This window comes from Corapipo altera, unplaced genomic scaffold (assembly GCF_003945725.1).
Source record: "Corapipo altera isolate COAL_440 unplaced genomic scaffold, ASM394572v1 61305, whole genome shotgun sequence".
Taxonomy (NCBI): domain Eukaryota; kingdom Metazoa; phylum Chordata; class Aves; order Passeriformes; family Pipridae; genus Corapipo; species Corapipo altera.
The window spans coordinates 1,564,801-1,577,345 of record NW_020884909.1 but is presented as its reverse complement, the minus strand read 5'-3'; the positions used below and the strand labels follow the sequence as shown (position 1 = coordinate 1,577,345).

Below are 12,545 nucleotides of genomic sequence, written 5' to 3'. Positions count from 1 at the left end.
ATGAACGTGGCATTAAAGTGTAAAATTGCCTCTTATGTGCACAGCTTATGCTATGCAAATGCATATGACTGTCATCTCGTTTCTCACATCTACTGCTGTCTCTCTCATCTCTGTCATTGCAGGTTTCTGAATGTGGCTGGCCAGCAAGACGAGCACCAAATCTTCAGAATCTTTATAGCATATGCAAGAACATGCATTTGTGGCTGAAACAAGACCAGAAAAATGTTTGCATTGTGCACTGCCTTGTAAGAAATTGGTTTAAGTCTGAAATAGAGCTTTAAATTGTGATTAAGAGTGCTAGTATCCATTTAGTCTGTGACTCTTATTGGCTTTCTCTGCTGGGGGCAATTCCTTCCTGCTATGTCTCTAGGGAAGTTACTTGCATCAATTTTCTCCTTAGGGAAATCAGTAGGGTAGTGTAGCCCTTGCTTACTTGCATGTAGAATGGAAGGCAGTGTACAGGAGGCATTAAAACAAAGCTTTTGGGACAAAAAAATCTGCTCTATTATTTTGATATTTGCTCTGTTTTTTGTCTTCCAAGTGCCAGATGGGTGTACACTGCACTTCCCACTACTGTCCACTTAGAATGTAATCTGTAGCCACGGAATTTCAGAAACTGACTTTGAGATACTTGGTTAACTTGCTTCTGCTGGCAGGAGATTGCTCTGTAACTTTCACTGGTCTCTAAAGTGTTATTAAATTGGTATAACCAAAAAAAAGCAGTAAACCCCTCTATAGAGCCACGTTGTGTCAAATACGGGGGTGGGAAGAATGAATTTAAAAAAGAGTTACTCTGTTCAAAATTTGAAAAGACAAGGTTACTGTTATGTTTGTGTGAAGGAATCACATGTGAAATTTTTACATTCTTAATTTTGTTGCACAGTAAAAACTAGAAACATCATCATTGTGACAATGCTTGCAATGCTGCTGGAAAGCACTCAGAACCTGTCCTTTGATATGGTATAGCAGTCTATAGGGAATATCACTACTGGAGTCAAAAAGAGAATTTGTTCATCTGACAAACCATACTTGTGTGTTTTGCAAGGAAAAAAAGTCAGTTAACGTCAGATCCTGAAAACCAGTGTAACTTTCAGTGCTGCTGTGAGGTTAGACACAGCATTTATTACAATTACCTATCTAATTCTATACTAATGTGATACTCTAGTATCTCAGTGTCACGTGATTGGTGGTCAAGTAGGTAAGAAGCAGATGTGGTGAATTAGCACTAGTTTCTGTAACATCTTTCCCTTCAAGTGTTTTGTTTAAGATACGTAACCCACTCATTTTCCTCAGTTGTGAGGGGAACTTTTATATATATGTGCCTGCATGACAGACGTGATGTGAAAAGCGTACACCAGAAATGAATGATAAAAGTTCTGTTCCATGCTGCTAGCAAAAAAACCTTGAAGTCCTGTTCTGTCAGCCCTTACCTCTTTTAAATCTTCTGCCTTTCTTAATACAGGGATGAATCTGGGATATGTACGCAGCCGTGATTCCAGCAGAAAGAGGTTCAGTGTTTTAGTCTCCTTCCATTAATTTCATGGCAAGCTATTAATATCAGTCAGTTTTAGACAGAAGACTAGAGTTTTTAGTGAGTTTAGTTCTTCTGAGTTTTTGTACTTCTCTTATGGTAAAAGTCCATGGTTGTCAGCCAAAACCAGCACTGAACTGGGGTTTCAAACAGCAACCAGGAAAGAAACCTTAAAAATGGGTATTATTGACAGTAAGGTAAAAAAGTTCAATTGAAAATTTCAGATAGTGTTATGCTAAAGTAATTTTTCATATTTGAACAAGCAGATAATACATAGTATCTTTTGCATTGTGAGGAAATTAAATGAAAACCTTTAATGTTCAGATACAAACTTCAAATCTAGTGATGGCCCTAGACCTTGGACTTCATAACATTTAATAAGGAGACATCATGTTCTTCAGTAACTTGGGTAATGGCTTTTCCACTAGGTTTGATAACAAAGTAACTTCTTTTTTTTTTAAGGATGGAAGAGCAGCATCTGCTGTTGTAGTTTGTTCCTTTCTGTGCTTCTGCCGTCTCTTCACTACTGCTGAAGCTGCAGTTTATATGTTCAGTATGAAACGCTGTCCACCTGGCATTTGGCCTTCTCATAAAAGGTACTGTAAGGTACTGTTGAAGCCAGTAGTTATTCAGTTCTTAATATGGTACAGGATGCTTTTTAGGAAGATAAATAATTTCAATAATGTCTGTGTTGGAACATGTGTTTTTCCAAGTATTTTGCTGTATCATAAATAGAGAAATTCTGAATCTGGACTTTGTGACCCTGTAAGTTACTCATGAGGTTCTTATTAGAAGTGGTTCAAGTGTGACCAGTAGTGAAGAAGTGTTAGGAGTGAAAACAAGGGTATGCAGAGTTTTGGATGCTTTCTTAACTATAAATCCCCTGCCACATTTGACTTGTTTCATGTTTCCTAGTTTATTACAATAGGTTTTATTGTATCAGAACACTGAAGTTCTGTGGCAATACCAGTGATTATTTCTGTCAATTGGGTAAGAATGCCTAGTGCTTTTTAAAGGAGTGCCTGCAGAGGTGACTTACATATACTTTGACAAACATTTTGAACTGTTTGACTTAATTTGTTAGATCTTATAACAGTAAAATCTCAATAGCAAGTGATACTGGTAGTAAGGGTATTTCCTACCAGAAGCATTAGATTTTGAAGGGTGAGAAGTAAAGTATTAGTTCAGTATAAATGACAGATTATGCTGTTGTACAGATTTACTTTAAGTGTATTTAAAGGTTCTCTACAAGATAATTGTGCTAATGAGGACAAATTTAAAGCCTTTAGGAAGATTTGAGTTATCCATAATGTCCAATATATGAAATAAGTAGTTCTTGTAGTTTAGTGTTTAAGGCTTTTGGAAAAAGTGGCTAATTTGTTTTACAAGTGAATATATGTAAAGCTACAGACCTAAAGCAGTGACTGGAGCAGTCTGGAATGTGGGACAGAGGTGCAGATGAGTTCATATGGAAGACTGTATTCAATTTTCTGGGCAGTATATCTTTCTGTTGCGATGCAGCCATCAGGCTTCCAGACAGAAACTGTGTTGTTGTCCCTAAAATAAGAGGCTGGCTACAGTTGATAAATATTTCTGTGTTTCTATTTAATTTTCCTTTTGTGACACTCTGTATCAGATTTGAAAATGTTTCCTGAAAGTGCTGTTAAGTCTTTCCAGTGTTTTACTGTTAACACTCATCATTACTTAGTGGCTGTATAAGAACAGGAGTAACTCACTTACATATTCACCCATTTTTTAGAGTTTTATTCTCTGACTAAACGAGTGCCTTCTGGTTTTGGCAGATACATTGAATATATGTGTGACATGATGGCTGAAGAACCCATTATTCCTCACAGCAAACCCATCCTCATCAGATCTATTGTCATGACTCCTGTTCCACTTTTCAGTAAGCAGCGGAATGGCTGCAGGCCTTTTTGTGAAGTTTATGTGGGAGATGAGAGAGTAACCACTACATCCCAGGAATATGACAAAATGAAGTAAGTACAGCTTATAACTTGCACTGAAACAGCACATTATTTTTTTTCTAGACTCCTCTGTCCCATTTTAGCTCATCTTGAAAGGTAAATCGTGGGGAAGAGAATGTTGTTGTTGTAGCAGCTTGGATCCGGTCTGGCAGAACAGTGGGGGTGATTGTGGGGTGGCATCGCAGTGGACACTGCAAGGGAGAGGAGAGCAAGGCTCTCTTCTCACTCCATGTGATGTTAAACTAGGAATATTGATCCCTGAGGTATGTGTACCTGCACTGAACAGGGAATCATGTCTTAGTCATGGATATTTTAAGGATTCTCCAGGCATGGTAGCTGTAAGGTGACTGCTTCATAGCCCCTATACAGCTCTGGTGTCTGCGTGGGAATTGCAAATGGTACTGACAATACCAGGTGTAGGTAACCAAAGACGGGAAAAGTGACAGAATACCCAAGTCCTTTTAACTTTCTAGCTACTGAAGTCTTGGAGAAAGTAGACTAAGCAAAAGATAATACATTATTTTTTAGGTTTTTTTTAAACTAAATCAACTGTTATGTGTTTTTCTCTTTAGGGAGTTTAAAATTGAAGATGGGAAAGCAGTAATTCCACTGGGTATAACAGTCCAAGGAGATGTTCTCATTGTGATCTATCATGCCAGGTCAACTCTAGGAGGGCGACTACAAGCCAAGGTAATGACAAATTTAAGAGCCTACATGAGGACTTCCTTTTTCTTGTTGCAGTTTTGTATCCTACTCATAATCTACTAAGTACTTCACTTTATTTGCTGTTCTTTATTCAAAGAAATGCATGAGGTTTTCATACACTTGTGAATTCAGCTTTTTCAAGTCTTCTGAGTATGTCCATTCTTAATGTATTGCAAGATCACGAAAAACTTGGTAATGAAGCCTGTCTTCAGATTTCTTATAAAAGAGTCATGTTCTTTTTTCTCCAGATAAGTAACCCAAATTAAACTTGGAAATCCATGTAAAAGATAAGGGATAGTGCAAAGTTTGGATAACTTGGAGCATTGTGGAAATTGAGCCAGACAGTTCTTCAGACAGTTTCTATACATGTGGGACAAACATGCATATTCATACATAATCCACTATTAATGAAATAGATTGTTTTCCCTATGTTTTTTCTACTTTGGGAATAGGAAGGTGAGTATCAAATCTTGTCATGTTGCAGAGGTTAACCCAGGTCTTCCAGAGCACCTTAGAACTGAAAGCCCAGTGAAATGATTCCTTAGTGCATACCATAACTGTAGTGTGGTTCAAGGTCATCAGGAAAAAGGCGTACAACTGATATTGTTGAAATTTAATTGGAATTAGGTTAGGTTATACTCTTTGGGTAGTCTTGTTTTCATTGATGATAGGGTTTCTTTCATGGTCTTTCTCTGGCGTTTATTCACTGACAGGAAAAGACTAGAATTTTCTCATCCACCAGCTGTAATGTGTGGCACATCAACAGTGTTAGACACAATCTGGGTTGGGAGGTTTGATGGAACAGTATTCAGTGTGTCCTTAGTCTTATGTACTGTAAATTGCTGCCTGAACCTCTCTGCAGAACTCTTACAGAGGTCAACCACCGCATTTCAAGATCGCCTCTAAGTGTGTAGATGTTGTGCATGTCTTCTGCTTCCTCACGGATAATTTTAGAGAGGGTTTATTTTGTCTTGTAGGAAATGTGTTGCATAGGAAGGGATTGAGAAAATGGATTTAATAGGATGTTCAGGTTATCATATGGGGTTCAGGGTAGGGATGGATGGATCAAAGAAGCTCTTTCCAGTATGTCCATGTCTCTCTTTTACTGAGGAGCCCAGCACTATATACAGGACTACAGATCACTGGTGCTGAATAGAGGGGAAGATCACTTCCCTCAGCCTTCTGTCAGTGCTTTGCCTATTACTTGCTTTCTGGTTATGAGGTTCAATAAATGCTCATTTACAAGAAAAGCTTTCATAATTCGATTTTCTGGACTATTACTGTATGCCTTTGTAAGGACTGGCAAGACTATTTCACATTTGTTGTAACTAAAGCTAGGGAACAGATATGTTCTGGATTTATCAGTGAGCTGTAATTTGGATTCGTGCAAGATCAGGAGCTGCATGAATCTTCTGTAGTGGCAGTTTCTGGATGCTCACATTCTGATAAGGCATGCAAAAGTAGCTTTTCTGCCAAGAGAAGAAAGAGCTGAGAAAGTTGAGTGATTAAAATGAGTCAGCTCAGAAAAGGCTTAAATTCTGTCTGGAATAAATGGCTGACTTGAGAACTTTCAGAGAAAAAAACCTTTTTGCATGCCTTATGAAGTGTTCTTTTAAATGTGCTACATTAAAACTGTTTTAAATCAATTACTTTTTATGTGACATATATTTCCTGGTTAGTGTGTTGCACAGTGGGGTTTTCTGAGTGTATGTTGTTCAGAAAGGTAGCAAAGGTCATGCTGTTTCAGCCTCCAGTAAAGGATCTGTAAATACACAAAACTTTGTTAGTCTGTTTTGAGGTTAGTGATGAGATGTATCTGACTCAAGGTATTTTGATTTATTAGTGTTAGTAATAGATCTATTTATGTTCGTCTCAAAGGATGAGTATACATGGAATTAAATGGAAATTGTAGCAAAGCAAACACTTTAAAATATTTTAATGCTGAAAATACTTTGCATTATATTCAAGGCAGAACACTGTGTATACTGTTCTTGTGGGTTTATGCCATTTTCCTGTATTGTTTTCAACAGATGGCTTCAATGAAGATGTTTCAGATTCAGTTCCACACAGGTTTTGTGCCTCGAAATGCCACTACAGTGAAATTTGCCAAGTATGTTGACACCTTTTTGTAGAAGACTGAAGGAAGTTTTCTTTGAAACTGTCTAAGCTGCCAAAAATCAGCATATAGGAGGGGGAAGAAATAAAGTCAATGTAGGAAGTAGATGACTCTGATTGCAATAAGATTCTTTTGTTTTCTCACCTCAAGAAAACTGAAGGTTTTGTTCATATTACAACAAAAATCATGTACAAAAATTCCACATGTTTAAAATATATGGAAAAAGTAAACAGATACAGCATGTTTTAAGTCTAATATTAGTTGCTTTGAACTTTTGTTTTGTACTGCTGTAGACCTAATCCAATTAACCATCAGTATCAAGCATCTATTTGTATGTGTCTTTACAGGTATGATCTGGATGCCTGTGACATACAAGAAAAGTATCCTGATTTATTTCAAGTCAATCTGGAAGTAGAGGTGGAGCCCAGAGATAGGCCTAGCTGTGAACAGCCACCATGGGAGAATATGAATATAAAGGGACTGAATCCCAAGATCCTCTTCTCCACCCGAGAGGAACAACAAGAGATTTTATCAAAATTTGGTAATGAATCCCTTGAAAAACTAGAGAACATGATGAAGTTTCCAATGTACTTAGTGTTTGAGGCTTTTGTTTAGTTTAATCCTACTGTAAATGCAACTCTCGGGTCAGTAAAGTTGAGGTGTTTCATTGATGATGAAGATCTGTAAAAATTACTCTTATTTTCTTAAGTCACTTCCAATTTATGATGGATAAATGAAATGTAAGCGTTTCAAGTTACACTGAAAGAATTTCTTAAAGTTAATGGGAAGAAAATAGTACAAAAGCAAGTGCTGTGAACTGGTTTTATAAACTTGCCTTATTAAAATTTAATTTACTCTATTTCATTAATCATGATTTTTCATGTATGTTTTCTGAGACAGACTATTTTTTTCAGCATCTCTAAACCACAACTGAGAATGAGGAAGGAGGGTGGAAAAAGTGCTGTACCAGTTTTGTGTTCAGATTTAGACCAGAAGCTTTCCCCGAAGCATTCATCCATTCTCTTCAAAGAGTGGATGAATACCAACTTATTTAGGGAGTCTTCTCAATTTGCCATGAGAACCTCATTTTTGAGAGATAATTTAGCAGTAGGTAACTCTGCCTGACTCAGTCCTACAGAAGATTCACTTAATATCTGATCTCAGTAAAATAAGAAATATAAGAAGCAGCACACAAATGTGTTACTTAACCCCTTGGTGATGCTTTTTAACAAGTCCATGTTCTTGTCTGGCTTTATACTCTGAGTTTTTTCTACAGCTGCATTTGCTTCTTTTCTGTTGTTTTGTCTCTTATTGCAGATAGTGTTCATAGCTTTCACATGTTTTAGGGAACAGTTGGTACAAGTGAGATGTTAGTTACATTTTCCTCCAAATGTAAATAGAATGCTTGAGTGTTTTGCTATGAGTCTGATTTAATGTCCTAGCTGAAAACAAGGTCTTATCAGTTTTTTCAGTCAAAACAAATTCAATAATGCTAATTTCAAGGGCAGAGTGTGGGCAGGAATTTGCCTTTGCAGAGCGTTAGATACTTGCAGATGGCAGTTAGTCTGCAAGCCAAGTATCAACTTCTATGATGAAGATTGAGAAGTTTCTATTTAAGGGTTCTGGCTTAAACTCTGTTTTATAGGGAAACCAGAGCTGCCTAGACAACCAGGTTCAACGGCACAATATGAAGCAGAAGCATCCCAGCTGGAGCAGTCATCAGAAAGTGCACCTACTGATACAGAATCCCCACACAGCAGTAGTACTGATGCAAATAACTTCTTTCACTCTCTGGACTGGAAAGGTACAGGTTTTCCTCTGAAGTAACTCCGAGGTTTATGTCTGTCTTGTATACCTTCCAGTGAGTGCTTAAGCCTTCTTATGCAGCAAAAGTCTCTAATTCATCAGACTATGAGGAAAAGCTATTTAAAGAGTGAGCTCTGCAGACTAATAAGCAGTCATTCTGCTTCATTTGGATAAACACCAAGTAACGGGTTTTGGTGTTGAGCATAACTTAAATGCTGAGCTAAAGCTTTTTTTTTTCTTGTAAAAGTCTTAACCATGAAGGTCTATAGGGAAGCTTTGCATTCCCACAGCACTACTTAGGCTGGAACAGAGGAAAGAAGGTAGGCTAGACAGTGGGGTCCAGATTAGTATTTAAGGACAGTGAAAAAGTAACTTTGTAGTTCACGTGTAACCCCTCTTTCTGGGTGCTGCTGTTATCGAACAAGTTATATTCCTTTAAGAGGAGTCTATGCAGCAGTGGGGGAAGATGTTAGAAAATTCTTTTAGCTTTAGCATAATAGCATATAGTCCCTATATTCTTGGTTAATGCTTAGTTTTGTACTATATACTGCTTAGTACAAATACCAGAAATTAGTGTGGCCTTTTGTTAGCTTCCTGCATCTGTGACTAATGAGTCTTGTGCCAGTTAATGCTTCCTCATTTACTTATGTTAGTGATTAATATGTACTAATAGATGTCTTAGTTTTGAGAACATAGATAGTGTTGGAGTAAAGAGTGGTAAGAGAAGTGCATCATGACCTGACCACATATTTGAGATATTCTTAAGGAAAGAAGATTCATCGTAAGATCTGGGACCATAAAAGGGAATTTTGAGAAATAGGATGTTCCCAAACAACCAGCAAAGACCCTGAGAAGACCTCTATGCAGACCCAAATAAGTTCACAAAAATAATTAGCATATATGCATGTATTGATGAAATGTCATGGGTGTGTATTAATTTCATGAGTATAACCTGCCTGTACTGCTAATAAAGTAATGTGAGCTTTCTAATCTAGCAAACTGGTTGGAGAGTTTATTTCCCAGTTTTCAGTGGCACTGATATGTTGGCAAAAATGTCAGCAGCTGCTTAGGCTTTCATTGAGTGGTGCAGCAGTTACTGAGAGATCTTCTGAACTGTAACTGGCACAGTGATCTGAGGTGAATGTCCAAGTCAGCCTAATTTTGAAAAAATCCCTAATACCTGCATTGCAGAGTGGCAGATGTGGTAGTGAGCTGCTGCTTTGCCTGCCCTGTACAAAGAGGTGGTAGGCAACATTTAGTTGTTTTTTCATCAATTCTTTTGTGAGCTCTGATTAGTTAGGGATTGGCTTCATATGATATTGCTATGAAAGTCTGTCTCATCCTAGTCAGCGGAATAATCCTGGTAATCTAAAACTATTTTTTTTTTCTCTTCAAGAAGGGAAAACTCCAGAAAGTGGAATAGAGGACAGTTCATCTAAAAATGATCATGTTCAACTGTCCGATGACAGGGAGGAGAGTGATCCTTCAGATGAGGAGTTCCCTACGTTTCCAGGTGAAGAAAGCACAGTAATTGTTGATGAAAAAGACTCTACTCCAGAAGGAGAGTTGCTTTTTGAAGCCAGTTTTGAAGCTCCATCTGCATCATTACAAAAATCTCTTCCTGAAGAGAGTGTGGACTTGCTGGGACTAGACTCTGATATCTCACCAGAACAGAAACAACCTGTCTCGGAAAGAAACTCTTCATCAAGTAATGCAGACTTGTTGAACAATCTCTTTGTGAGTAGCACATCACAGGTTTCGGTAGAGCCCACTGGAGATCTCCTTGGACAAGGAACAGATTTCTTTTTCAGCAGTCAGCGTCCAACTGCTACTCAGGGTACATCTTCAGCAGCAGCCATGTCTTCAGGTATGTGAATTTAACATCAGTACTCTTCACCCAGGCAACACATGAAAACTGCTGCTTGCATTTGTGCTTAGAAAATGGGTATCATGTACTCATACTATCACAGACAGTGAAGGCATGTTGGTCTATAGCAAGATTCTGCACAGAATACCTGTTATTTCTGCATGAAGGAAAGAAATTCTGGTACATTATCCAGGTATTTAGTTATGATGCTAGTATCCTATTACTTTTAAACCATGTAAAGATAAAAGTGTAAAATTTTGAATTTAAAGGAAATTCTTAAAGAATCTGTAGCTTTCCTACACAAACATTACATGCCAGATCCTTTTCTAAATCCACATGTAAATAGTTTCATTTGCTAAGGCACAGAATTGTCATAACTTACTGCTTTCTTGAACTTTACGTAAAGCAGTGTCATTAGTTGTACAGAGCTGTGCTGCTTAGGTCAGGTGTCTGCGTGGGACTTTCAAGTGTTAATCACATAAGACTGCTAGGCAGCTGGAAATCCTGTAGATTATTGTTTAAACCAGTAGGATAATGGTACTGCTAAAAGATGTTTTCTTGCTGGTTTTACTGATGTTGACAGGTTGATGTCCAGAAAGAAAATGCTACATACTGCTGTCTGTTGGGTATTTAAACAAGGTGTTCTGTTCTTCTTACTAGTGGATAATCAGCTCTTTGCCGCATTACTAAACTTTTGGGAATAGCAATTCTCTGTGTGAAGCTAACAGTAAGATTTCAGGGAACATAATCTGGGGAACTGTTACAAGGCTTAGCTTGTGTGTGGAAAGATAATTCATGGGGACTAAAATCTTTAATATACAGACAAATGCAAAGTGTTTTTCTTGTAGAGCACTTAGATGACTTGAAATATTTCTTTATTTTGAGACAGTTCACTGTTGAACTTCATTACTGTGGTCAGTGAGGAATCATTTTAGTTTTCACATATGTAGAGATCTATAAAAGAGAAGCTTTATTACTTTATCTTTCTCTAACCATGCCTTATATCTACTGTGTGAAACACCTGAGCAATGATCGTGTCTGTATCTCATTCTTGTATTCATTCTCTTTCAAGGTATTTCATTGAATTGTATAAGATAGTTGCAGAAGTGAGAATATTTGGTCACTGTTATATTTCAGTTTGCACATCAAAGTTATACTTGAGGTTTTATGTATGTGTGGTGCTACAGTAGGTTTGCTTAGTGACAATCCAGGATTTGTTTTGGAAGTGTTAGTGAGTCCTGTACAATGTGGTCATTACCTCAGGGTGTGCTAGGGCACTATGGCAGGATTATTCCTTCTCTTCAGCTTCTGATGAGTCCCTGGGCTCTTGAGGATTTTGACCCTAGAGGGCAGCACAAATAGGAAGATCTCAAGCCATGATTCCAGCTGACTGTCACATGTTACTCCATGTTGACTATAAATACTCTTCCAATTAGTTTTTCTTCACTGTGAGCACTAGAGACCTGTTGAACTCTTACTTCTGTTGGTTTTCATTGACGTGCTTTCTGCCCCAGAATCACCAATGCCTTCAAGTCTAAATGGTAGTATGAATGTTTTACTTGATACTCTTTTTAGTAGAATAATAGTCCATTTTCTTTAAATTTGTTGAAGGTTTGGCATTATAGAGCATTTAACAAATGTAATTATTCTGTTTGCATGCCGATGGTCACATAAATTTAAGGTGTGTTTTAAATGGGTGAAATTAACAATGTTATTGAATTTTATGCAGTCTTTCTAAGGATTTGTGTTTGAAGACATAGCTCTTCATATTATGTATGGCTGAGATACTTTTTGTGGCAACGCAAAAGTACATTTGGCTAGAGGAAGGGACAAGTGGTGACTCTTGGCCATGAAGAATTTGCAGAAGGCTGCTGTGGTTACTAAAGTGAACTTTGCTTTTGTTTGCACCCCCAGAGGAGTAAGGCTTTTTCAACTTTGTTTATTCTAAAATTTGTCATGAGATAACTTTTGTTTTCTGCTTCCCTTTTAGCTGATCCTTTTGATCCATTCACAATGTCATCAAGTTCAGAGAATCAAGCCCTGTCTGGTCCAGACCTCTTTGGGGACTTCCTTAATCCAACATCAACAGCAAATACAATTCCTTCCACACAAAGTTCACTTCCACCTTCTTCCAGCTCAAATTTCTTAAATTTAGGTAAGTGTCCTTCTGGTTTTCTGTTTCTCAACAGTTTCTGCTGCTCTGTGTGTTTGTCTTTCAGCTTAGTCAAGGTGGATTAGTGTCTTAATAGATCCACTTGTTGTGATTGCTGTTTTTAATTAGCTCTGTGTTCTGGGAATGCAGATACCAATGCACCAAGAAGCAAGGGGGTCCTGTATAATGTCATGCTACTGGTGAGAGGATTTCTAACATTCCTAAGCTTCTATTAGGAGCTCAAGTTTCCTCTCAATGATCTTAGAACTGAGGGTACACAAATGCCTCAAAACTTACTTTATAGCTGACAAAATGCTATGTTGATTGTATTCAGATTTTAAAGATTTTCTGGAAACCTTGGAAAAGAAATGAGCGAGTCAAGT

At 37.6% G+C, this 12,545-nt stretch overlaps 1 protein-coding gene across 3 annotated transcripts in view; it reads left to right on the top strand.

Annotated features, from left to right (window-relative positions):
* GAK (cyclin G associated kinase) overlaps positions 1-12,545 on the top strand; it is a 75,139-nt gene that overhangs the window by 42,362 nt on the left and 20,232 nt on the right. For 2 of the 3 annotated variants that reach the window (XM_027652993.1, XM_027652995.1), the window contains exons 14-22: positions 123-245; positions 1,994-2,127; positions 3,334-3,528; positions 4,089-4,206; positions 6,252-6,331; positions 6,685-6,878; positions 7,983-8,141; positions 9,540-10,010; positions 12,001-12,165. In XM_027652993.1, the coding sequence (XP_027508794.1) occupies positions 123-245; positions 1,994-2,127; positions 3,334-3,528; positions 4,089-4,206; positions 6,252-6,331; positions 6,685-6,878; positions 7,983-8,141; positions 9,540-10,010; positions 12,001-12,165 (1,639 nt within the window). The remainder of the gene's footprint in view (positions 1-122; positions 246-1,993; positions 2,128-3,333; positions 3,529-4,088; positions 4,207-6,251; positions 6,332-6,684; positions 6,879-7,982; positions 8,142-9,539; positions 10,011-12,000; positions 12,166-12,545) is intronic. The other variant, XM_027652994.1, reaches the window with a different exon arrangement.